Genomic DNA, 26,055 nt, shown 5'->3' on the forward strand with positions numbered 1-26,055 from the left:
TGAAGCTTTCCGAGTGAGTTGTTAGCTAGAGAAGCTTTCTTCTTGGCATAACCCCCAACCCGGCCTCCGTGGCGCAATCGGCTAGCGCGTTCGGCTGTTAACCGAAAGGTTGGAGGTTCGAGTCCTCCCGGTGGCGGCATTTTTTGGTTCTAGCTGTAGTGTAGTTTGTCCCTGAGCAGCAAAACAAGTTTGGTTATTGTAGAGAAACACACTAATTGACATTTTGCTTTGTTGCTGTATTCCCGTGCATTAAATAAAAAAAAATGCTTCATGAAACACTAAACGCCCTAGCTATTTGAAGCTTTCCGAGTGAGTTGTTAGCTAGAGAAGCTTTCTTCTTGGCATAACCCCCAACCCGGCCTCCGTGGCGCAATCGGCTAGCGCGTTCGGCTGTTAACCGAAAGGTTGGAGGTTCGAGTCCTCCCGGTGGCGGCATTTTTTGGTTCTAGCTGTAGTGTAGTTTGTCCCTGAGCAGCAAAACAAGTTTGGTTATTGTAGAGAAACACACTAATTGACATTTTGCTTTGTTGCTGTATTCCCGTGCATTAAATAAAAAAAAATGCTTCATGAAACACTAAACGCCCTAGCTATTTGAAGCTTTCCGAGTGAGTTGTTAGCTAGAGAAGCTTTCTTCTTGGCATAACCCCCAACCCGGCCTCCGTGGCGCAATCGGCTAGCGCGTTCGGCTGTTAACCGAAAGGTTGGAGGTTCGAGTCCTCCCGGTGGCGGCATTTTTTGGTTCTAGCTGTAGTGTAGTTTGTTCCTGAACAGCAAAACAAGTTTGGTTATTGTAGAGAAACACACTAATTGACATTTTGCTTTGTTGCTGTATTCTCGTGCATTAAATAAAAAACAATGCTTCATGAAACACTAAACGCCCTAGCTATTTGAAGCTTTCCGAGTGAGTTGTTAGCTAGAGAAGCTTTCTTCTTGGCATAACCCCCAACCCGGCCTCCGTGGCGCAATCGGCTAGCGCGTTCGGCTGTTAACCGAAAGGTTGGAGGTTCGAGTCCTCCCGTTGGCGGCATTTTTTGGTTCTAGCTGTAGTGTAGTTTGTTCCTGAACAGCAAAACAAGTTTGGTTATTGTAGAGAAACACACTAATTGACATTTTGCTTTGTTGCTGTATTCCCGTGCATTAAATAAAAAAAAATGCTTCATGAAACACTAAACGCCCTAGCTATTTGAAGCTTTCCGAATGAGTTGTTAGCTAGAGAAGCTTTCTTCTTGGCATACCCTCCGACGCGGCCTCCGTGGCGCAAGGGATTCTGCTTCCGGCCACGCCAGTGAACGGACGCAGGATGCAGGGCTCCTCAGGAGCGGCTTCAGCGGCCATGTCAGGCCGCGGTAACAGGACTGCTGAACAGGACAACACTTACCAAGTCGTTTTGCCTGCACTTCCAACAGGTCGGTTTGTTTTGAATACCGTTTTTTTGCACGCCGATATCAGGGCCCGCCCGTACCGGGTGGAAGATTTCCGGGATGCTTTAGCACAACACTCGCTAATCCCCGATGTTATCGCTATGGGGGCGTATCGGATGAGCCACGTCTGGGCCGTCACTCTCAAGGATACTGAAGCCGTCAACAAGATTGTCAGTGTAGGTGAGCTGTCTGTGAAAAACGGTCGCTGTTTGGTGATTGACCCGGCGAACCAGGACGTGCGACTCAAGCTTCACTGGCTACTACACAACGTGCCAGATGAAGATGTTCGTGCTGCATTTGCGCCTTACGGAAAGGTGTCGGAAGTTTCCCGGGAGCGTTGGCGTGTTAAAGGTATGCTAGAAAAGGGCTCTACAACTAGACTCGTAACGCTGAAGCTGAAAGCTGGCATGAAGCTCGACGACCTGCCGCATCAGTTGAATGTTAGTGGTGAGCTCGCGCTCGTCATTGTGCCAGGCAGACCCCCGTTGTGCCTACGCTGCCGGGGTACGGGTCACATCCGCAAAGAGTGCCGGGTTCCTCGCTGCGGAACCTGCCGACGGTTCGGGCATGAAGACAGCCAGTGTGCACGAACCTACGCTAGCATTGCCGGACCTGGGACCAGCGAAGACTCGTCCGAGTTAATTATGGACGAGGCGGATGCGGAGGAGGCTGCTGACATTAGAGGCCAGTCAACGAAACAGGACGCGCCTTCCATGACGGTTTTAACAAAGAATAAGGTGACGGTCTCAAATGAAATGAATGAAACTCGGCATGTCTTGAACGTACCATCCCAGGACCATGAAAGCGCATCAAAGGAAGTGTCAGAAGACGTAGCCAAATTTTCCGACGCTGAGGATCATCTCAGTACTGAGCCTTCCTTTACTGATGCCATGGAGGTTGGGCCGGAGACAGCAGCCTTAATTGCCGCGAAACGTCCGCATGAGGAAAGCGTGGAGGAGACTCAGCTGCCAGGCGGTGTTTGTGGTGAGCCGCCGCCGAAAACTTCTGGCATCCGAAGAGCCACGTTAAGACCGAAGCCGAACTTCTCGGCCGACACGCGGCAGGCGGGGAAACCGCCTCCGTAGTTTTTGTGGTGCCCTGAACGATTTGTGGGTCGGCTGCCTACCGACCAGCGTCAGGAACCTTCTGCAACCAAGTGGTGCGTGTGTGAGCAAAAATGAAACAATGTGCTTGGACTTCGTTTGAATGCATCCCGACATTCTGCTGGGAGGACATTACATGCATACATACGCCGCTGTTCGTCAGAAGCAGAAGCCATGCAACCATGAAGGTAGGCACCATGCGGGTACGGGCGTCTCTCTCTAATACATGACTCTCAAGCTTAATTCGCCGTTACATGTAGCTACTTTGAATGTCAGAGGACTGGGAGCGAGAAGGCGACAATGCCAACTCAGTCGCCTCCTTTTGGATAATGATATAGATATAGCAGCTGTGCAAGAGTCAAAGATTGAGAGCCAAGAAAGCACTGACCGTATGGTGGCTTCTTTTCAAACAAACTTTTATGTGTGTGTATGCCATTCTGTTGGTGTATCGGGTGGATGCCTTTTATTTATACGCAACACGCTGGGAGTAAGCGTAGAGTCCGTTTTTGCCTGTCCAAGCGGTCGGCTTTTGGTTACCGATTTTACCTACTCTAATTTATGCTGGCGTGTTGTGTGTGTGTATGCTCCCAATTCAGGATGTGAGCGTGAATTGTTTTTTGAGTCTATTGAGGTGTGGCTGAAGACTGACAAAATCTTGCTTGTACTTGGTGACTACAACTAGTGTGTGCGCAGCTGTGGACCGAGCGGCGAAGTGTAAACCTCGAAGAGACAGAAGCTCCGAGCTGTTGAATGCACTTGTGCATGAGTATGGCCTTGAGGATGTTGGTAGTGTGTTCTCCACTGGAAACCAGCCAGAGTTCACGCACTTTCAGCGTGACAGCCATGCTAGATTGGACAGGGTGTATGCCTCGGTAGATCTTGTTTCCCTATGTACTGCATATGAGGTCAAACCTGTGTCTTTCAGCGATCATTGTCTCGTGAGTGCAGTGTTTGGTCGCAAAGGAAAGAAATCGCGCTTTAACTGGTACCTATGGAAAATGAATGCCAAACTTCTTGCCGATGAAGAGTTCCTTACGGAAGTTAAGACCGAGTTTGAAAATCGTCTTGCTATGCGACCAGTAAGTTTTGCAGAGGAATGGGACAGCTTCAAAGAGTGGGTCAAATTGAAATCCATAGAAAAGAGCAGTAAGGTGCGGCATAAAGAGAAAGAAAAAGAAAAAGAACTGAATGAACAACTCCAGTTTTTTTTGAGCATGGAAAGTTCAGTGCCAGGGCATTTCGCCAGTAAAATACGAGAGATAAAAAGTGAGTTGGAAACAATCGACAGCGAAAGATACACAGCGGCTGTCATACGTGCAAGGGCTGAAAAACTTTGGGCTGGAGAAGTTCCGACAAAACGAGCGCTAGCAGACGAGAAAAGATACGCCTGCCAGAAAGAAATAAGGAGTATAAGGTATGCCGGCCATATCACAGAAGACGCTAAAGATATACAGCGTGCGGTAGCAGAGCACTTCGAAGAACTGCTTAGCGCTAAGCCTCAGACTGTAGGCGGCTTTCAAACAGATTTTCTGAGACTGATGCCTGCACTGGATGACGAAAGTAAAGCGCGCCTAGAAACACCGATAACGTTGCAGGAGATAGTATCTGCAATAGATGACCTGACAACTGGGAAGGCCCCTGGGCCGGATGGCCTAAGCGCTGCCTTCTTTAAAACGTTTCAGCAGTATGCGGCTCAGTTTTTGCTCTGTGTAATCACTGAAGCTTATGAACGTAATACTGTCCCATTGTCTTTCTCTACATCGCACATTGTTCTAATACCCAAGACAGATGATCCGGAGAAACGTCTGTTGGTGGGGTCATATCGACCGATTAGCCTCACCAATGTTGACTACAAGGTGTACATGAAGGTTTTAGCAAAACGACTGCAAAGCGTAATAAAGAAATTGGTTGGGTCTCATCAAACGTGCGGCATCAAGGGTCGATCCATTGCCACGAATATACATGTCGCAAGAACCGTACTAGAATGTGTTGATGCACTCGGTGGTCAGATAGCCATGATGCAGTTAGATTTGGCGAAAGCCTTTGACCGTGTTTCTCAGGAAATTCTGTTTTCCATTTTGGAGCATTCTAACATTGGTGACGTCATAGTGGAGGGTGTTAAAATGGCGTATGCGAACTGCACGACCCGTATTATAGTGAATGGTGAACTGACTGACAGCATCGCAGTACGTTCATCGGTAAGGCAGGGCTGCCCACTCTCACCCCTGCTGTTTGCACTGTATTTAGAGCCACTTTGCTTGGCTATCATTGATAGCGATCGCATTTTAGGGTTCAAGCTGCAATCAGCACACGTGAAAATGCTAGCATATGCCGATGACATAGCAGTGTTTTGTGCAACTAGAAAGAGCATTTGTGAAGCCACGAGTGTCGTCCAAACATTTTGTGATCAAACGGGATGTAAGATCAATTGGGAGAAAAGCTCTGGGTTTTGGCACGGTGATTGGGACGTGACACCTGATTTCTTCTGTAAGCTGCGATGGTCTGCTCTCCCAACACGATATCTAGGCGTGCCTTTAGAATGTTATCAAGATCCCAACGTGCACTGGATGGAAGAAACATCCAGAGCGAAAGAAAAAGCGGATGCCTGGCAAGGAAGGCAACTCTCAATATTTTCGCGCGCTTCTATTTGCAATGTTTTTCTTATTTCGAGGCTGTGGTACCTCATGAATGTGTTGTGTGTCTCACGAACCTCAATTCAGAAAATGCACCGCGTTTTTGCTGTTTTTATTTGGGCATCCACATGGGAAAAAACCGCCCGGACGAATTTGTTTATTTCTGTTAAAAGGGGCGGGCTTGGCCTTGCACATCTGTTCTTGCGTCAGGTGGTTTCGCGATTTATATTCCTCCGTGATCAAAAAGATACCTTTTTAAGAACCGTGATGCAAGTGCGATTACAGAGGCTGCTCCCTGAATGGATTGTGTCATGTGAAAACATGCCTGGTACTGTGACTGGCTACCTGCGCGAGGTTGTTTTTTCGTGCAAGTTGCTTGAAGTGCGGTTTTCTTTTGATTACCTTTACAACGTTCCTAGAAAAAAACTGTATAAAGATCTCATTGACGTGATGCTGCCGGTGCCTTTTTACCGGGCATTACACTGTGGAGGCCCAGGGCAGGACGTTTTGAAAAGAGTTAAGAAGATGCCCGTGAGGCCATCAGCTAAAACATTCCTTTTCAAACTTCACTCTAATACGCTCCCTGTTAAAACCTGGCTGAATGAAAAAGGTATCTTCGTCCCGTGGACAACAAATTGCCTGTTGTGCAAAAAACCGGAAACAATTGAACACGTTTTCTTACAGTGTTGGGATGCTGTATTTCTATGGGACGTCCTCCAAAGGACAATTAAAAAGGAGCTTCCATTAACTCCTTACGGTATAAGATTTCTACCAGTGCAGAACGATGATGCACCTTATGATTTAATTATGCTTCTTGGCCTCCATAGTTTGTGGAAAACACGAATGCAGGTGCGTCATGCAGATATAGATACACGATCTTCGCGTGAAAACTTTATTGAAAGTGCTGTTTATATACGTGAAACTTTCATGAGGCAGCAGGATCCGCCACAATGGCATTGTCTCTTTGATGAGTTAGTGCACTTGAAAAGATTTTAGCCACTTACGCGTTAGCTCAAGTGTAGTTGACGTTTTTTATCATGTGTATTTTTGTTTTGTGTTTCACGGCAATAAAGAAAAAAAAAAAAAAAAAAAAAAGCCTCCGTGGCGCAATCGGCTAGCGCGTTCGGCTGTTAACCGAAAGGTTGGAGGTTCGAGTCCTCCCGGTGGCGGCATTTTTTGGTTCTAGCTTTAGTGTAGTTTGTTCCTGAACAGCAAAACAAGTTTGGTTATTGTAGAGAAACACACTAATTGACATTTTGCTTTGTTGCTGTATTCTCGTGCATTAAATAAAAAACAATGCTTCATGAAACACTAAACGCCCTAGCTATTTGAAGCTTTCCGAGTGAGTTGTTAGCTAGAGAAGCTTTCTTCTTGGCATACCCTCCGACCCGGCCTCCGTGGCGCAATCGTCATTCTACTTCCGGCCACCACCGTGTACGGACGCGGAATCATGTGCTCCGACGGAGCGGCGATTGCGGCTTTTACCGGCCGCGGAAACAGGATCTCAGATAGCGAAGACAGCGATTATCAGCTTATTCTGCCTCAGCTGCCAACCGGACGCATCGTTCAGAACACCGTGTTTTTGCACGGCGACGTGCGAGCAAGGCCCTACAGGGTTGAAGATTTACGAGATGCACTCTTGCCTACAGGCTTACTGCCGGATGTGGTGGCCCTGGGAGCCTACCAGGTTAACCACGTTTGGGCAGTCACCCTTAAAGATTCCGAGGCTACAAAACGGCTGCTTGGTGTGAAGGAGCTAATGGTGAAGAGGCGACGCTGTGTTATCATCGACCCGCAGGAACAGCAGGTGAAGCTGAAGCTTCACTGGCTATTGCATGGAGTGGCGGACGAGGACGTCTGGTCCGCACTCGCGGCCTTTGGGACTGTAATGGATGTCAGACGAGAGCGCTGGCGAGTGCAGGGTGTGAGTGACAAGGGCTCCACAACAAGGTCAGTGCTTTTAAAGCTGAAGAACGGCATGAAAATAGAAGACCTGCCGCACCAGTTACGGGTCGGTGGTGAACTGGCACTAGTTGTCGCACCTGGTCGCCCGATGCAGTGCCTGCGATGCCATGGCTCGTGCCACGTGAGAAGAGAGTGCAATGTGCCGCGTTGCTCGATCTGCAGGCGATTTGGGCATGAGGACTCGCAGTGCGTCCGTACCTACGCCGCGGCAACGAGAACGGCGGCGAGTGATGACACCGAGCACCTCATGGACGAGGTTGAGGCGGAGGACGCTGCGGAGGGGACTGGTGAGATAGCGACTGCTTCGGGAGCAGAAATGCCTCTCCTTAGCGAAGGAGTCCAGGATAAAAGCACGGACAGGGCAAGTGAAATGGTGGAAAACCCATCATCGGCAGCGTCGGACATCAACGAAGATGGATCCAGTCAAGCGCAGCAGCCAGCAGCAGTGAAGGGTCAGGAGCCCCCAGGCAATGGCAATGTAAGTTCAGTGGGTGCCGGAACTGCAACTAAACGCCCCCACGACGCAGCCGGCGATCTCGACGACATGCCGTATACAAGCAGTGTGGACGAGCCGCCTGTGAAAGCGGTGCAGGGTCGGCGGTCGTCCTTCAAGCCGCGACCTAACATCGCAGCGGAACGAAAACCTGTCGACAAGCCACCCCCGCCGAAAAGCGAGACCGGCCAGCCGGGCGGCTCCGGAGGCGTCTAGCGGCTTGCTAGACGTTAAAGGTAAGCACCATGCTCCTGCGCCTACCTCATGATTAGAGCAACAATGGCACCTGAACCGTCTCTAAGTGTAGCCACGTTGAATGTCAGAGGACTAGCGAGCAAAAGAAAACAAAGTCAATTGTATCGGCTGATAACAGATAATGACATTGACGTACTAGCTGTTCAGGAGACAAAAGTCGAGGGAGAAGAGGAGACTGGGAGCATGGTGCTGCGTTTTACCTCAAGGTACTACGCTGTGGTTAGCCACGCTGGTGGGTTGTCGGCAGGATGCGTACTCTTTGTCAAAAAGTTACCGGGTCTTACTGTGCAGAGCATCACATCAGGGTCCTCTGGAAGACTCGTTATTTGTGATTTTAGTTATTGCCAAAGAGAATATCGGGTTATTTGCATATACGCACCAAATGCAGTGGATGAGAGATATAATTTTTTCGCTATGGTTCAGCAATATGTGGACCCTGAAAAATGCCTCATTATTTTGGGGGACTATAACTGTGTACTGAATTCTACAGACAAAACCAGCGGCACGGCTTTCCGAGATAAGAGCACAGATTTATTAGCCGATATTGTTACCGCAGCCGAGTTAATCGACGTGGCCGAAGTCCTAGAGAGTGGACAGGCAGTGAAGTACACTCATTTCCAGGGGACAAGCCACGCACGCCTAGACCGGGTTTATGTAGCACTCGACTTGATCTCAAAATGCCGCACTTACACCGTGCTACCGCTGTGTTTTACTGACCACTGTCTGGTTAAGTGCGTAATAGGAACAAAGAAAGAAGTTAGGAAGTTTGCTTGGGATATGTGGAAAATGAACGTTAAGCTTCTCAACGACGAATATTTTGTAGCAAAAGTGACAGAAGAAACCAACAGAATAAATATGAACGATTACTGTAAGGTGGGACAACAGTGGGAACTATGCAAAGAGCAAATCAAAATCACAGCGATTGATAGGGCCAGTTCGATTCGATTTCACGAAAAAATTAAAGAAAACGAACTGCAGAAAACACTAAAGATGTTAATAACAGAGGAATGCAAAAAGCCAGGCGTTTTCAAAGATGACGTGAGGATTATAAAACAGCAATTACAGCTGATCGAAGAGGAGCGTTATCGGGGCGCGCTGGTGCGAGCTAGAACAAATGCACTAAAAGCGGGCGAAGTACCTACGAAGCGGGCTTTAGGTTTGGAAAAAACGAACGGCCAACGAAACCACGTATGCGAGATAGAGCGGAACGGCGTTGTGGTGTCAGATAACGACGGCATTGGGCGAGAGTTCTTTGAGCATTATCAGGCGTTATTCGCGTTTCATGAAGCTGACTTGGACGGTTTCAAAAAGATGTTTCTGGGTCAGATGCCGCGACTGGCCGGCGAGGTAAAAGAAGTTTTGGAGCGGCCAATAACCGAAAGAGAAGTGTGCCGAGCAATTGAAAACTTGAACGACGGAAAGTCGCCTGGGCCCGATGGCTTGAGTGCCGCGTTCTACAAGTTTTTCAAAGATAAGTTGTCTGCAGTGCTTACAGCTGTATTCAATGAGGCATACCAACTGAAAGAATTACCACCGTCATACAGTACATCACATACTGTTCTCATACCAAAAACTGACGATACAGAAAGACTTCGCCTTGTAACGAGTTACAGGCCCATCTCTTTAACCAATGTTGACTATAAAATATTCATGAAAGTCTTAGCAGCTAGGCTCCAGACAGTGATTAAGGACATAGTAGGGTGCCACCAGACATGTGGAATCAAGGGAAGGTCTATAGTAAGCAACATACACAAGATGCGGTGCGTGCTTGAGTGCTGTGATGTCATGCAATCTGGCGTCGCGGTTTTGCAGCTCGACCTAGAGAAGGCCTTTGACTGTGTATCACATGTTATCCTGTTCGCCATTCTTGACCATATTAATGTCGGTTCGGTTATCAGAGAGGGTGTGGTCATGGCGTACAGGAGTTGCTCAACGCGGCTTATTGTAAACAAGTCACTGGGGGCCCCCATTGCCATGCAGCGTGCGGTACGCCAAGGCTGCCCCATCAGCCCACTTTTATTTTGTCTGTACATCGAATCACTATGCTTGACTATTATTAAAAATGATTCTGTTCACGGTTTTCGACTCCAAGCTGCCGAAGTGAAGCTCTTAGCATATGCCGACGACGTCGCAGTGTGTTGTATTGATAGAGAAAGTATTATAGCAGTGGTCGAAGAGGTAAAATGTTTTCGGGACATCACAGGGAGTTTGATCAATTGGGAAAAATGCCTGGGATTTTGGCATGGAGAATGGGCGTCAACCCCAGACACGTTTGCAGGCGTAACGTGGGTGAAGACCCCAGTGAAGTACCTGGGTGTCCCTCTGCAATTCTACGAAAGCAATGATGGCCTCTGGAGAAGCCAGGCGCATGAAATACGTGAGAAAGCAGACAGATGGAAGGGGGTTCCTCTCTCGTTTTTTGCCAAGGTAACTGTGTGTAATCTTTTTTTTATAAGCAAATTATGGTATCTAATGCAGGTTTTGCATTGCTCGCGGCTAAATGTGCAAAAGCTGCACAGAGTGTTTGCCACCTTTATTTGGGCATCGCAGTGGGAAAGGTGCAGCCGAACAAATTTGTTCAGAAAGGTGGAGGACGGCGGTCTTGGTCTGGCGCACCTCTTTGTGCGACAGCTTATTAACAGGTTTCTGTTTTTTCGGGACACAAAAGACTCTTTCTTACGAACGGTGTGCCAAATGAGATTAAGACGGGCGTTGCCAAACTTTGTGATCGGCACGAATGAAATGCCAGGGCCAATTAAGGGCTTTTTCAAGGAGGTGGTGATGAGCGTATGTTTCTTGACAGTACGATTTTCCAACGATTATTTGTCTGCGGTGAAAAGGAAAACACTGTACAAAGATGTGTGCGACAGCATACTTCCTGTACCGATGTACAGAGCCATGCACAGTGGAGAGCCGGGCCAGAATGTGTTAAAACGGGTGAAGAAAATGCAAGTGACACCAGGCATGAAGTCCTTTTTTTTTTAAACTTCATACTGAAACACTTCCAGTCAAAACATTCCTTGAACAACGAGGTTTTTTCTTGCCATGGGGAACTAACTGTCTAATCTGCAAGATACCCGAAACTATAGATCATGTTTTTCTTCACTGCTGGGAAGGAGTGTATTTCTGGGATGTTCTGCAGAGAACAGTGAAAAAGGATTTCCCTCTAGATCCACACGGGATCAGATATTTGGCGACAGATAACGAAGATGGTTTTCCTTTCGATCTCGTAATGTTGGCTGGCCTCCACTCTGTATGGCGCTCCCGCATGGCCGGCTTCTATTGTGATCCTGATGCGAGGCCTGCACGGTTGTATTTTCGGGAGAGCATTTCCCGCTTCGTGGAGGTGCAGAAGACACTTGAATGTGTGCCGCAGTGGCTGCCAAGGCTGGAAGCCTTGGCAGGCCTAAGGGAATTTTAAGTGACAATGTCAGTACAAAACTGACAGCGTTTCCTTTTTTGTTCCACGTCTTGCCTGTGTTTGTATATAGTGTATCGTGATGTACTGAATTGGTTGTCGGAGCCCGGCAATAAAGAAAAAAAAAAAAAGCCTCCGTGGCGCAATCGGCTAGCGCGTTCGGCTGTTAACCGAAAGGTTGGAGGTTCGAGTCCTCCCGGTGGCGGCATTTTTTGGTTCTAGCTGTAGTGTAGTTTGTTCCTGAACAGCAAAACAAGTTTGGTTATTGTAGAGAAACACACTAATTGACATTTTGCTTTGTTGCTGTATTCTCGTGCATTAAATAAAAAACAATGCTTCATGAAACACTAAACGCCCTAGCTATTTGAAGCTTTCCGAGTGTGTTGTTAGCTAGAGAAGCTTTCTTCTTGGCATACCCAACAACCCGGCATCCGTGCCGCAATCGGCTAGCGCGTTCGGCTGTTAACCGAAAGGTTGGAGGTTCGAGTCCTCCCGGTGGCGGCATTTTTTGGTTCTAGCTGTAGTGTAGTTTGTTCCTGAACAGCAAAACAAGTTTGGTTATTGTAGAGAAACACACTAATTGACATTTTGCTTTGTTGCTGTATTCTCGTGCATTAAATAAAAAACAATGCTTCATGAAACACTAAACGCCCTAGCTATTTGAAGCTTTCCGAGTGTGTTGTTAGCTAGAGAAGCTTTCTTCTTGGCATACCCAACAACCCGGCATCCGTGCCGCAATCGGCTAGCGCGTTCGGCTGTTAACCGAAAGGTTGGAGGTTCGAGTCCTCCCGGTGGCGGCATTTTTTGGTTCTAGCTGTAGTGTAGTTTGTCCCTGAGCAGCAAATCAAGTTTGGTTATTGTAGAGAAACACACTAATTAACATTTTGCTTTGTTGCTGTATTCTCGTGCATTAAATAAAAAACAATGCTTCATGAAACACTAAACGCCCTAGCTATTTGAAGCTTTCCGAGTGTGTTGTTAGCTAGAGAAGCTTTCTTCTTGGCATACCCAACAACCCGGCATCCGTGCCGCAATCGGCTAGCGCGTTCGGCTGTTAACCGAAAGGTTGGAGGTTCGAGTCCTCCCGGTGGCGGCATTTTTTGGTTCTAGCTGTAGTGTAGTTTGTCCCTGAGCAGCAAATCAAGTTTGGTTATTGTAGAGAAACACACTAATTGACATTTTGCTTTGTTGCTGTATTCTCGTGCATTAAATAAAAAACAATGCTTCATGAAACACTAAACGCCCTAGCTATTTGAAGCGTTCCGAGTGAGTTGTTAGCTAGGAGTGCACTTCCGGCTTCGCTAGCGAACGGACGTGTGCATCATGGGCTCCGTAGGAGCGGTTACAGCGGCCCAAATGGGTCGCGGAAACAGGTTTTCTTGCTCAGGTGACCAAGCTTACGAAGTTATTTTGCCCCGGCTTCCATCAGGTCGTATTGTATGTAATACTCTTTTTTTGCACGCCGATGTGAGAGCGAGACCATACAAGGTCGAGAATTTTCGCGACGCACTGGCTCAGTTGGGACTGCTCCCCGAGGTTATCGCCTTGGGGGCGTACCAAATGAATCACGTTTGGGCCATTACGTTGAAGAGTGACGATGGAATGAAGCAGCTGCTGTCTTGCCGTGAACTAGCCGTGAAAGACCGTCGGTGCATTGTTGTTGACCCTGGTGACCAGGATGTTAGAATGAAAATCCACTGGATTTTATACAAAGTTCCCGATGAAGATGTGCGGACTGCCCTGGCTCCCTACGGCACAGTCACAGAAATTGCCAAGGAACGCTGGCGCGTACAAGGCGTGCTGGACAAAGGCTCCTCAACACGGTCAGTGTCCTTGAAGTTGAAGCCTGGTGTGACAATTGATGATTTGCCGCACCAGCTGCGCATTGCTGGAGAACAGGTTCTCATAGTCATTTCCGGCAGAGCTCCACTTTGCCTGAGGTGCCATACCACAGGACATGTCCGACGAGAGTGCAAAGTTCCTCGTTGTACGCTATGCCGCCGCTTCGGACATCTTGAAACTGAATGTGTCAAGACCTATGCAAATGTTACAGGGTCTATAACAAGGCAAGACGCCTCGGAGCTCGTCATGGACGAGGTTGAAGCCGAGGAAGCTGCGAGTACCGAATCGAGCAAACCGCAGTCAAATGCCAAGGATACGGATGACACTGGGGGCGGGGCAGTAAAGTGTAGTGAAGACCGCGCCTCTGAGCCTGCTCAGGCAGGTGCAGCGGAGACTGGTGGGGCATCAGATCGAGAAGGCAGCCATGGCACTATAAGCATGAGAGAAAATGCCGCAGTTACCGAAGGAGGTATGGACTACGACCAATCATCCATGAACGTGGCACCAACAAAGAGGACCCATGACAAGGCCTGTGTTGAAGATTGGTGTCTTTCTACCCCAAGCGCCGACGAACCACCTCCCAAAACACCAGGACAGCGTCGGGCGACGCTTCGCCCGAAGCCCAACATCCCGCCGGACAGAAAGCCGGCGACGACTACACCGACGTAGGAAAAATGGCTCGCCCCGAATTGACTCAAGGACGAGGGGAGACTCACGACGGGTCTGCCAGCGAGTGTGTGCTGACGTTCAGTCAGTACACGCCGGACGACCCGCACACCTCTCGAGTGGACTCGACATTTCGTAAGCGAGAACGTTTCCTGTATTCCTCATCTGTGTATAATACGGTAGAAGGTGAACACCGAGCGGTTTGGTTATCTTGTGTTTCTCAACGAAATGGCAGCTCAACCTGAAGCAACACTTCGATTTGCTACGCTTAATGTAAGAGGCCTTGCAGCGAGGCGACGTCAGTATCAACTGAGTCGCCTCATGCTGGACAACGATTTGGACGTGATAGCAGTGCAAGAGACTAAGATCGAAAGTGAAGCTCAGACAAACCGCATGGTCGAACCATTTAGAAATCGGTACAGTGTATGTGTATGCCATTCTGTTGGTACATCGGGAGGGTGTGCTAACTTCATTCGCAATTCTTTAGGTATTGTTGAAGAATCTGTTGTAGTGTGTAATACTGGACGTTTTGTTATGTGCGATTTTTTATATCTTGATTTACAGTGGCGCGTACTGTGTGTGTATGCCGCAAATAAGGAAAATGAGCGCAAAGCATTCTTTAAAAATATTGAACCTTATTTGAACTCTACCAGATATACGATCCTTCTTGGGGATTTCAATTGCGTGTATATGCCCGAGGACAGAGCTACTAACGCGATCATTCGGGATCAAAGTTCGCTGCTTTTGAGCTCAATCGTCCAAGAGCACAATCTCGAAGACGTTGGGAGTGCTATGTCAGAAGGAATCCGTCCTCAGTTCACGCACTTCCAACAAGCCAGCCACGCACGACTCGACAGAGCTTATGTGTCGGCTATCTTGGTGCCAATGATTAGTGAATACTTGGTTAAAAGCATCGCATTCAGCGACCATTGCATGGTGATGTTTACAGTAGGAACTAAGCCCAAGAGGTCTAATTTCAGCTGGAACCTTTGGAAACTAAATGTAAAGCTGCTTAGTGATGAAAGTTTCGCGCGTACAGTACAAGACAAAACTTGATAGTTTGTTTATGGACGACAATAGGGACGTTATAGAGAAATCGGAGCGTTTCAAAGAAGAAATAAAAATGAGCGCAATCGAAAGAGCGTGTGCACTACGACATAAGGAGAAAACGGTGGAAAAAGAACTTCAAAGCCAATTAAATTCATTTCTGCCGCTAGAAAACGCACAGCCAGGCCAGTTTGCAACAGAAATAAAAGAAACAAAAAATAGACTAGAATTGATAGATAAAGAAAAATACAAAGGTGCTATCATACGCGCACGCGCAGAGCGGTTGTGGCTAGGTGAGTCGCCAACAAAGCGGTCCCTATGTGACGAAAAACGATACGCCGTCAAGAATGTGATTAAAGAGATAGTCTACGAGGGAAAAATAACTCGCGATTTCAAGACTATTCACCACGCGTTTGTTGAATATTATGAAGAACTGCTGGGTCACGAGGCAAACTTGCAAGAAGGCTTTGAGTCAGAATTTTTGTCGCTGTTGCCAATACTAGGGGATGAAGTTAAGCTTAACCTAGAGGCACCCATTAGCGTTATTGAAATCGAGCGTGCTATTGACGAGTTGAGCTCTGGAAAGGCACCGGGACCAGACGGGCTTGGCGCAGCTTTCTACAAAGCCTTCAAGAGTGATATGGCGTATGTGTTGCACCGAATAATTCAAGAAATGTATGAAACCCACATGATGCCTCCGTCTTTCCGAAAAACCCACATTGTTCTCATACCTAAGAGTGATGATCCCACCAGGCGACAATCAGTAAAAGCTTATAGGCCCATAAGTCTCACAAATGTAGACTATAAAATTTTCATGAAGGTTTTAGGACGAAGATTGCAGAATGTAATAAAGTCTATTGTTGGCCCGCACCAAACGTGCGGAATAAAAGGTCGAACAATACATACAAACATTTATGTAGCACGTAGTATTCTAGAATGCTGTGATTCATTTGAGAAACGTGTAGCCATGTTGCAATTAGACATGGAAAAAGCCTTTGACCGCGTTAGTCACCATATCTTGTTTTCTATCCTTGAACATGTGAATGTTGGCCGCGTTCTTTTTGATGGTGTTAAAATGGCATATGCTGGTTGTACGGCAAACATCATTATTAATAAGCAACTCAGAGAAAGCATTACTGTTCGTTCTTCAGTTAGACAAGGATGCCCTTTGTCGCCGTTGTTGTTTGCCCTGTATCTCGAACCATTTTGTCTAAAAATTATGTCAAATGAGAATGTGCATGGCTTTGCGATATTGTCCACTGAAGTTAAAATCCTTTCTTACGCGGATGACATTGCAATCTTCTGCGCAGATAAAGATAGCGTAACAGAAGCAGTGAAAGAGGCGACTAGGTTTTGCAAAGTCTCAGGAAGCGTGATAAACTGGGAAAAGTGCTTCGGCTTTTGGCATGGTAGCTGGGAATCTGCGCCTATCATGCACGAAGGCTTTCAGTGGGCAATGTCACCTGTTAAATATTTGGGAGTTCCGCTAAACGATTATAAAGAACCAGCAAAGTACTGGGAAGCAGAAATTGAACTTGCGCGTGAAAATACGCGCAAATGGGGTGGCCGAGATTTTTCTATTTTTACTAGAGCCACAGTATGCAACCTGTTTCTAGTGGCCAAAGTTTGGTACGTGCTTCAGGTATTGTGTATGTCACGAACAAGTGTCCAGCGATTGCACCGAGTGTTTGCCGTGTTTATTTGGGGGTCGAGTTGGGAGAGGACAAGCCGCACAAATCTTTTTCGATCTGTGAAAAGCGGCGACCTGGGTTTGACTCATTTGTTCGTTAGGCAACTTGTGTCGAGATTTATGTTCCTTCGGGACCAAGAAGACACTTTCTTGCGGACAGTAATGCAACTGTTGCTGGGTGAGGCACTGTCAGACTTCGTTGTATCATCCAGCCCTGTTAGACACATGAGGGTCAGAGGTTTTCTCTGGGAGGTTGTTCGAGCTTTTAAATTTTTGAAAGTTCGCTTTTCAGTGCAGTACCTTACTGAAGTATCGAGGAAAGAACTTTACAAAGCACTCATTGATACTGTGTTGCCTGTTCCTGTCTACCGGGCCATGTACAGTGTAGGTCAAGGTAAAAATGTGCTGAAAAGAGTAAAGAGGATGCCTGTGCGGGCCTCGGTTAAAACATTCTTTTTTCAGTTGCACAGCGGCACTCTACCAGTGAAGCCCTGGCTTCAAGAGAAGGATATTTTTGTTCCATGATCCGTAAATTGCCTAATTTGTAGAACACCGGAGACGATAGATCACATGTTCCTTCACTGTACAGACTCAGTATTTCATTGGGACATCTTACAACGAACGGTTAAAAAGTTGCTCCCGATATCGCCATACGGAATACGATTTCTACCTCTAGAGAGTGGGGACGGCATACCATATGACATGTTCATGCTTCTCAGCCTACACAGTATTTGGAGAAATCGAATGGCTTTCAGGCATGCAGACGTGACTGTACTCCCCGTCAGGGAGTACTTTATCGAAAGCATGTCTTATATAAGAGATGTGCTTAGGGCCCCAATTAAGCCCCCCGAGTGGTTGTCAGTAATGGACGACCTTGTACAGCTTAAACGCTTTTAATCCTGTGGCGTGAGCGAGGCAGATTTCCGCTCGCGCCTTTTACTTCTCAAGTGATGTAGATGCTGTACAGATGTGTTTTGTTTTGTGTTATATTCAAATGTGGTAATAAAGAAAAAAAAAGTGAGTTGTTAGCTAGAGAAGCTTTCTTCTTGGCATACCCTCCGACCCGGCCTCCGTGGCGCAATCGGCTAGCGCGTTCGGCCGTTAACCGAAAGGTTGGAGGTTCGAGTCCTCCCGGTGGCGGCATTTTTTGGTTCTAGCTGTAGTGTAGTTTGTTCCTGAACAGCAAAACAAGTTTGGTTATTGTAGAGAAACACACTAATTGACATTTTGCTTTGTAGCTGTATTCTCGTGCATTAAACAAAAAACAATGCTTCATGAAACACTAAACGCCCTAGCTATTTGAAGCTTTCCGAGTGTGTTGTTAGCTAGAGAAGCTTTCTTCTTGGCATACCCTCCGACCCGGCCTCCGTGGCGCAATCGGCTAGCGCGATTCTACTTCCGGCCACCTGCGTGTACGGACGGTGAATCATGAGCTCCGGCGGAGCGGCGATTGCGGCCCAGGCTGGCCGCGGTAACAGGCTTAACGCAAACGATGATAAGGAATATCAGCTCATTTTGCCGCATCTGCCCACCGGACGTGTTGTTTTCAACACAGTTTTTTTGCACGGCGACGTACGAGTGCGACCCTTCAGGGTTGAAGAGTTCCGGGACGCCCTGGCCAAGACTGGTACGCTCCCAGACGTGGTGGCCTTGGGGGCCTACCAAATAAACCATGTCTGGGCGGTGACCTTGAGCAGCTCTGAAGCAACCAAGCGGCTGCTAGCCTTCAAAGAGCTTCTAGTGAAAGGCCGACGGTGTATCATCATTGACCCGGAGGATCAACAGGTGAAGCTTCGGCTCCACTGGATGTTGCATGGCGTGGCGGATGAGGATATCAGAACTGCTTTTGGGGCTTTCGGTGAGGTGACCGAAGTTACCCGTGAGCGGTGGCGCGTCCAGGGCGTTCACGAAAAGGGCTCAACAACGAGAGCCGTACTCCTGAAGTTGAAGCCAGGGATGAAGATAGACGACCTACCTCATCAGATAAGAGTTGCAGGGGAGTTGGCCCTTGTTGTGGTGCCTGGGCGGCCATTGCAGTGCCTGCGCTGCCGCGGGACCGGTCATGTGCGCCGGGAATGTAAAATTCCGCGGTGTTCGACATGTAAGCGTTTTGGCCACTCCGAGGAAGATTGCGTACGGACGTATGCAGTGGCCACTGCACCGACAGCGAGAGCGGACATGACGGAGCTCCAAATGGATGTCGCAGAGACAGAAGAGGCCGCAAAGGGGGTCGGAGAAGCTGAAAAGCTAACAGCAACTACAGGCATGTTAGTGCCCCCGGGGGGCGGTGACGAGATAATCAGTAGGCCAGACAAGGAAGTCACGCTACCGAACAACGGACCGTCAGAGGAAGAAAGGGTGAGCGATGCCGAGAGCTCAAAAACTGAACTTCCGGAGTCTGCGGGCCGACAGGAAACCCTTGAAAAGAGCAGCGGCCGAGCGACCAACGTGCAAGGCCCTGCGAAGCGTGCCCACGACGAGAGCACAAGTGAGTTAAGCAAGGCAGAGGCAGCTAGCAACGACGAGCCGCCGATAAAAACGCCAATAGGGAGGAGGGCGACCTTCAAACCAAGACCAAATGTCTCGACGGACAGGAGAGCTGCCGAAAAGCCGCCCCTGTCACAAGGTCTGCCAGTCCAACCTCATGGCTCTGGTGTCAACGAAAGCGTCTAGCGCCATGCTAGACGTGAGAGGTAAGCACCATGCTCTTGGCCTCTTTTCACTCTAAGAAAATGGCTTATGAACTGTCACTAAAGATTGCGACCCTTAACGTGAGAGGTCTAGCAGCGAAAAGGAAGCAGAGCCAAGTCCTGCGCCTTTTAAATGAAAATGACATCGATATACTTGGAGTTCAAGAGACAAAAGTCGAGGGTGAACAAGAGACCGAGGGCATGGTGCAACGTTTCACGTCGCGGTTTTACGCAGTTGTCAGCCATGCAGTCGGTACTTCTGCTGGATGCGTCTTGTTTGTGAAGAAGTTGCCGGGTCTTGTAGTGCAGTCGCATGCTTCTTTTCAGTCGGGTCGGGGTGTGGTCCTCGATTTTAGTTTTTGCTCGGCTGAGTGGCGTGCTGTTTGTATATATGCACCTACGATAGTTGAGGAGAGGGCTGCTTTGTTTGATTTTGTTGAAGGGTATTTAAACACGGATAAGCAACTTGTCTTTCTGGGAGATTTCAATTGTGTACTGAGCTCCGGTGACAAAACTAGCCATCGTACATTTAGGGATCGTAGCACAGAGGTACTTTCGCGCTTGATTGACGAGTTTGCACTGGAAGACGTTGCAGAGTGTCTCACGAGCGAGCGACGGGTTCAGTATACTCATTTTCAGGGTGCTAGCCACGCCCGCCTTGACAGGATTTATGTGTCCGCAGAACTGGCCCCAAAATGCCAGGAGTATTATGTTTTGGCGGTAACGTACTCAGATCACTGCATGGTTCAGTGTACAATTGGAACAAGAAAGGGAGGTAGCGGTTTTAATTGGGAATTGTGGAAGTTAAATAATAAACTGCTGAATGACGAGCAATTCACGAGACTAGTAGAAGAAGAAATTGGTAAGATTTGTCAGGAGGACACCCACGAACTGGGTCAAGAATGGGAACTCTGTAAGCAACAAATTAAAATCAAAGCTATAGAAAAAGCCAGCTGCATACGGTTTCAAGAAAAACAAAATGAAATGCATTTAAGATCTTTGCTAGATAAATTGTTAGCCCTGGAGTGTAACACGCCAGGGTTATACATGGACGACGTTAGAAAAATAAAGCAAGGACTTCAACTGAATGACGAAGACCGTTATCGCGGAGCACTGGTGCGTGCGAGAGCGGAAAAATTGGCCATGGATGAGACGCCGACAAAAAGATCGTTGGGAATAGAAAAAGCAAATGCAAGGCGAAATCACGTGGCAGAGGTAGATTGGGCAGGACGCACAGAAACCGATAACGAAGGAATCGCGAAAGCTTTCCGGGAGTATTATGAAGAGCTATTTTCGTCCCGAGAGGTTAATTTGGACCGTTTTAAAGAATCCTTTCTTGACGCGATGCCAAAAATTGATGAAGAACAAAAAGAAAGACTGGAGCGGCCAATAAGCGAGCAAGAAGTGCAGCAGGCAATAGAAAATTTAAACCCAGGGAAATCACCCGGGCCTGATGGCCTGAGTGCGGCTTTTTATAAAGCATTCAAGGGACAGCTATCTCCTTTGTTGTGTGCCTTATTTAATGATGCGTATGAACTGAAGGCACTGCCTGCGTCTTTCGGATCGTCGCACACAGTACTTATTCCGAAAACTGACCAACCAGATAAGCTTAGGCAGTTGTCGTCTTACAGGCCCATAGCTCTGACAAACGTTGATTACAAGATTTATATGAAGGTACTTGCTGGCAGATTACAAACGGTTATATGCGAACTAGTGGGCGCTCACCAAACGTGCGGTATCAAAGGGCGATCTATCTTTCAGAACATTCACAAAGCGCGAAGTGTGCTTGAATGCTGCGATGCAACTCATGCATGTGTTGCGTTACTGCAGTTGGACTTGGAGAAAGCTTTTGATTGTGTGGCACATACTATTCTGTTCAGTATATTAGACTATGTTAATGTCGGCTCTGTTATTCGAGAGGGAGTGGCCTTGGCGTACCGTGACTGCACTACGAGATTAATTGTCAATAAGTCACTGGGGGCCCCCATCAACGTACGACGTTCGGTGCGCCAAGGTTGCCCCCTCAGCCCTCTTTTGTTCGGCCTTTATATTGAAACATTGTGTTTAAGCATCCTACAAAACAATGACATTGATGGTTTTCGACTGCAGGAGTCAGAAGTCAAATTGCTGGCTTACGCAGACGACGTTGCGGTTTTTTGTGTGAATAAGCAGAGTATAAAGAGGGCAGTGGATGTGGTAAAACATTTTAGCAAAGTCACAGGGAGTAAAGTTAACTGGGGTAAGTGCCTGGGATTTTGGCACGGAGAATGGCAGCTGACCCCCGACACTTTCGCTAATGTGTCGTGGGTTACAACGCCTGCAAAGTACTTGGGTGTGCCCTTGGAATTCTACAAGGAAAGCGAGCCATACTGGCTAGAGCAGGTCAGAGAAACCCGTGAAAAAGCGGAGAAATGGAAAAGCGCTCAATTATCAATATTTGCAAGAGCCGCAGTTTGCAACCTGTTTTTAATTAGTAAGTTATGGTATGTAATGCAAGTGTTGCATTGCTCCCGTGTAAATGTGCAAAAATTGCATCGAGTTTTTGCGGTGTTTGTTTGGGCCTCGAGTTGGGAGAGGTGCAGTCGGACAAATTTGTTCCGGCAGGTGAAGCATGGGGGGCTTGGTCTGGGTCATTTGTTTGTGCGACAGATTGTCAACCGGTTTATGTTTTTTAGGGATGCCAGTGATCCATTCCTGCGCACAGTGTGTCAACAAAGACTTGGTCGAGCGTTGCCTGATTTCGTAGTTTATACTCAATGTATGCCGGGCTCTGTTTTTGGATTCTTTAGGGAAATTGTTGTGAGCGTGAAATTCGTAAGCGCACGTTTTTCGAAAGAGTATTTAAGTAATGTTAACAGGAGAACGTTATACAAGGATGTCTGTGAAATGGTGTTCCCGGTGCCCTTGTACCGAGCTTTATACTATGGAGGCACAGGAAGTAATGTATTAAAACGCGTAAAGAAAATGCAAGTTGCTACGGGAGCTAAAACGTTTTTCTTTATGCTACATACCGGTACTTTGTGTGTAAAATCATTTATGGAGGAAAAGGGTATGTTCCTACCGTGGGGGGCCCAATGTCTCATCTGCAAACAGCCAGAGACAATAGATCACGTATTTTTGCATTGCTGGGAGGGGGTATATTTGTGGGATGTTCTGCAAAGGACAATAAAAAAGCAGTTGCCACTTGATTCCCATGGCATTAGGTATTTACCATTGGATAAACATGATGATATGCCGTTAGACCAGGTTATGTTAATGTGCCTCCACAGTATATGGCGCGCACGAATGGCTGGTTATCACTGCGATCCAGATGCACGGCCAGCCCGCATGTATTTCCGCGAAAGTGTGCAGCGATGGCTCGAAGTGATTAAATTGCAACCATGTGCTCCTGAGTGGCTGTCAAAGCTGGAACCTTTGACGGTGCTCAAGGAATTTTAACATGACAATGCCTGCCCCTCAGTGGGTGTTAGGCAACGCTAACTACCTTAGTGTACATATATTATTCCTTTGTTCATGATGTTTTGAGTTCCAATGCGGTGTATTTGTGTCAAAGCCAGGCAATAAAAAAAAAAAAAAAAAAAAAAAAAAAGCGCAATCGGCTAGCGCGTTCGGCTGTTAACCGAAAGGTTGGAGGTTCGAGTCCTCCCGGTGGCGGCATTTTTTGGTTCTAGCTGTAGTGTAGTTTGTTCCTGAACAGCAAAACAAGTTTGGTTATTGTAGAGAAACACACTAATTGACATTTTGCTTTGTAGCTGTATTCTCGTGCATTAAACAAAAAACAATGCTTCATGAAACACTAAACGCCCTAGCTATTTGAAGCTTTCCGAGTGTGTTGTTAGCTAGAGAAGCTTTCTTCTTGGCATACCCTCCGACCCGGCCTCCGTGGCGCAATCGGCTAGCGCGTTCGGCTGTTAACCGAAAGGTTGGAGGTTCGAGTCCTCCCGGTGGCGGCATTTTTTGGTTCTAGCTGTAGTGTAGTTTGTTCCTGAACAGCAAAACAAGTTTGGTTATTGTAGAGAAACACACTAATTGACATTTTGCTTTGTAGCTGTATTCTCGTGCATTAAACAAAAAACAATGCTTCATGAAACACTAAACGCCCTAGCTATTTGAAGCTTTCCGAGTGTGTTGTTAGCTAGAGAAGCTTTCTTCTTGGCATACCCTCCGACCCGGCCTCCGTGGCGCAATCGGCTAGCGCGTTCGGCTGTTAACCGAAAGGTTGGAGGTTCGAGTCCTCCCGGTGGCGGCATTTTTTGGTTCTAGCTGTAGTGTAGTTTGTTCCTGAACAGCAAAACAAGTTTGGTTATTGTAGAGAAACACACTAATTGACATTTTGCTTTGTAGCTGTATTCTCGTGCATTAAACAAAAAACAATGCTTCATGAAACACTAAACGCCCTAGCTATTTGAAGCTTTCCGAGTGTGTTGTTAGCTAGAGAAGCTTTCTTCTTGGCATACCCTCCGACCCGGCCTCCGTGGCGCAATCGGCTAGCGCGTTCGGCTGTTAACCGAAAGGTTGGAGGTTCGAGTCCTCCCGGTGGCGGCATTTTTTGGTTCTAGCTGTAGTTTAGTTTGTTCCTGAACAGGAAAACAAGTTTGGTTATTGTAGAGAAACACACTAATTGACATTTTGCTTTGTAGCTGTATTCTCGTGCATTAAACAAAAAACAATGCTTCATGAAACACTAAACGCCCTAGCTATTTGAAGCTTTCCGAGTGTGTTGTTAGCTAGAGAAGCTTTCTTCTTGGCATACCCTCCGACCCGGCCTCCGTGGCGCAATCGGCTAGCGCGTTCGGCTGTTAACCGAAAGGTTGGAGGTTCGAGTCCTCCCGGTGGCGGCATTTTTTGGTTCTAGCTGTAGTGTAGTTTGTTCCTGAACAGCAAAACAAGTTTGGTTATTGTAGAGAAACAAACTAATTGACGTTTTGCTTTGTTGCTGTATTCCCGTGCATTAAATAAAAAAAAATGCTTCATGAAACACTAAACGCCCTAGCTATTTGAAGCTTTCCGAGTGTGTTGTTAGCTAGAGAAGCTTTCTTCTTGGCATACCCTCCGACCCGGCCTCCGTGGCGCAATCGGCTAGCGCGTTCGGCTGTTAACCGAAAGGTTGGAGGTTCGAGTCCTCCCGGTGGCGGCATTTTTTGGTTCTAGCTGTAGTGTAGTTTGTTCCTGAACAGCAAAACAAGTTTGGTTATTGTAGAGAAACAAACTAATTGACATTTTGCTTTGTTGCTGTATTCTCGTGCATTAAATAAAAAACAATGCTTCATGAAACACTAAACGCCCTAGCTATTTAAAGCTTTCCGAGTGTGTTGTTAGCTAGAGAAGCTTTCTTCTTGGCATACCCTCCGACCCGGCCTCCGTGGCGCAATCGGCTAGCGCGTTCGGCTGTTAACCGAAAGGTTGGAGGTTCGAGTCCTCCCGGTGGCGGCATTTTCTGGTTCTAGCTGTAGTGTAGTTTGTTCCTGAACAGCAAAACAAGTTTGGTTATTGTAGAGAAACACACTAATTGACATTTTGCTTTGTTGCTGTATTCTCGTGCATTAAATAAAAAACAATGCTTCATGAAACACTAAACGCCCTAGCTATTTAAAGCTTTCCGAGTGTGTTGTTCTCTAGAGAAGCTTTCTTCTTGGCATACCCTCCGACCCGGCCTCCGTGGCGCAGGATTCTGCTTCCGGCCACGCCAGTGAACGGACGCAGGATGCAGGGCTCCTCAGGAGCGGCTTCAGCGGCCATGTCAGGCCGCGGTAACAGGACTGCTGAAAAGGACAACACTTACCAGGTCGTTTTGCCTGCGCTTCCAACAGGTCGGTTTGTTTTGAATACCGTTTTTTTGCACGCCGATATCAGGGCCCGCCCGTACCGGGTGGAAGATTTCCGGGATGCTTTAGCACAACACTCGCTAATCCCCGATGTTATCGCTATGGGGGCGTATCGGATGAGCCACGTCTGGGCCGTCACTCTCAAGGATACTGAAGCCGTCAACAAGATTGTCAGCGTAGGTGAGCTGTCTGTGAAAAACGGTCGCTGCTTGGTGATTGACCCGGAGAACCAGGACGTGCGACTCAAGCTTCACTGGCTACTTCACAACGTGCCAGATGAAGATGTTCGTGCTGCATTTGCGCCGTACGGAAAGGTGTCAGACGTTTCCCGGGAGCGCTGGCGTGTTAAAGGTATGCTGGAAAAGGGCTCTACAACTAGACTCGTCACGCTGAAGCTGAAAGCTGGCATGAAGCTCGACGACCTGCCGCATCAGCTCAATGTTAGCGGTGAGCTCGCGCTCGTCATTGTGCCAGGCAGACCCCCGTTGTGCCTACGCTGCCGGAGTACGGGTCACATCCGCAAAGAGTGCCGGGTTCCTCGCTGCGGAACCTGCCGACGGTTCGGGCATGAAGACAACCAGTGTGCACGAACCTACGCTAGCATTGCCGGACCTGGGACCAGCGAAGACTCGTCCGAGTTAATTATGGACGAGGCGGATGCGGAGGAGGCTGCTGACATTAGAGGTCAGTCAACGAAACAGGACGCGCCTTCCATGACGGTTTTAACAAAGGATAAGGTGACGGTCTCAAATGAAAAGAATGAACCTCGGCATGTCTTGAACGTTCCATCCCTGGACCATGAAAGCGAGTCAAAGGAAGGGTCAGAAGACTTAACCAAATTTTCTGACGCTGAGGATCATCTCAGTACTGAGCCTTCCTGTACTGATGCCATGGAGGTTGGGCCGGAGACAGCAGCCTTAATTGCCGCGAAACGTCCGCATGAGGAAAGCGTCGAGGAGACTCAGCTGCCAGGCGGTGTTTGTGGTGAGCCGCCGCCGAAAACTTCT

General features: G+C 47.8%; 1 protein-coding gene, 11 non-coding genes and 1 pseudogene across 12 annotated transcripts; all 13 read left to right on the plus strand.

Annotated features, from left to right (window-relative positions):
- The first annotated feature begins 62 nt into the window (after window positions 1–62).
- Window positions 63–136, plus strand: TRNAN-GUU (transfer RNA asparagine (anticodon GUU)). Its single transcript has one exon. It is a non-coding gene; the product is annotated as a tRNA-Asn (tRNA).
- Window positions 137–358: 222 nt separating this feature from the next.
- Window positions 359–432, plus strand: TRNAN-GUU (transfer RNA asparagine (anticodon GUU)). Its single transcript has one exon. It is a non-coding gene; the product is annotated as a tRNA-Asn (tRNA).
- A 222-nt stretch (window positions 433–654) lies between these two features.
- On the plus strand, window positions 655–728 carry TRNAN-GUU (transfer RNA asparagine (anticodon GUU)). The gene has a single exon. It is a non-coding gene; the product is annotated as a tRNA-Asn (tRNA).
- A 5,524-nt stretch (window positions 729–6,252) lies between these two features.
- Window positions 6,253–6,326, plus strand: TRNAN-GUU (transfer RNA asparagine (anticodon GUU)). The gene has a single exon. It is a non-coding gene; the product is annotated as a tRNA-Asn (tRNA).
- A 3,985-nt stretch (window positions 6,327–10,311) lies between these two features.
- Window positions 10,312–11,410, plus strand: LOC146183466 (uncharacterized; annotated as a pseudogene).
- A 9-nt stretch (window positions 11,411–11,419) lies between these two features.
- Window positions 11,420–11,493, plus strand: TRNAN-GUU (transfer RNA asparagine (anticodon GUU)). Its single transcript has one exon. It is a non-coding gene; the product is annotated as a tRNA-Asn (tRNA).
- Window positions 11,494–12,580: 1,087 nt separating this feature from the next.
- On the plus strand, window positions 12,581–14,358 carry LOC146183468 (uncharacterized). Its single transcript, XM_084608715.1, has one exon. The coding sequence runs from the start codon at window positions 12,612–12,614 to the stop codon at window positions 13,797–13,799; it is 1,188 nt and encodes a 395-aa protein (XP_084464841.1). The 5' UTR covers window positions 12,581–12,611; the 3' UTR covers window positions 13,800–14,358.
- An 8,741-nt stretch (window positions 14,359–23,099) lies between these two features.
- Window positions 23,100–23,173, plus strand: TRNAN-GUU (transfer RNA asparagine (anticodon GUU)). The gene has a single exon. It is a non-coding gene; the product is annotated as a tRNA-Asn (tRNA).
- Window positions 23,174–23,395: 222 nt separating this feature from the next.
- Window positions 23,396–23,469, plus strand: TRNAN-GUU (transfer RNA asparagine (anticodon GUU)). The gene has a single exon. It is a non-coding gene; the product is annotated as a tRNA-Asn (tRNA).
- Window positions 23,470–23,691: 222 nt separating this feature from the next.
- On the plus strand, window positions 23,692–23,765 carry TRNAN-GUU (transfer RNA asparagine (anticodon GUU)). Its single transcript has one exon. It is a non-coding gene; the product is annotated as a tRNA-Asn (tRNA).
- Window positions 23,766–23,987: 222 nt separating this feature from the next.
- Window positions 23,988–24,061, plus strand: TRNAN-GUU (transfer RNA asparagine (anticodon GUU)). The gene has a single exon. It is a non-coding gene; the product is annotated as a tRNA-Asn (tRNA).
- Window positions 24,062–24,283: 222 nt separating this feature from the next.
- Window positions 24,284–24,357, plus strand: TRNAN-GUU (transfer RNA asparagine (anticodon GUU)). Its single transcript has one exon. It is a non-coding gene; the product is annotated as a tRNA-Asn (tRNA).
- A 222-nt stretch (window positions 24,358–24,579) lies between these two features.
- TRNAN-GUU (transfer RNA asparagine (anticodon GUU)) lies at window positions 24,580–24,653 on the plus strand. Its single transcript has one exon. It is a non-coding gene; the product is annotated as a tRNA-Asn (tRNA).
- The last annotated feature ends 1,402 nt before the right edge of the window (window positions 24,654–26,055 follow it).

This window comes from Amblyomma maculatum, chromosome 7 (assembly GCF_055883805.1).
Source record: "Amblyomma maculatum isolate TAMU_Amacu chromosome 7, ASM5588380v1, whole genome shotgun sequence".
Taxonomy (NCBI): Eukaryota; Metazoa; Arthropoda; class Arachnida; order Ixodida; family Ixodidae; genus Amblyomma; species Amblyomma maculatum.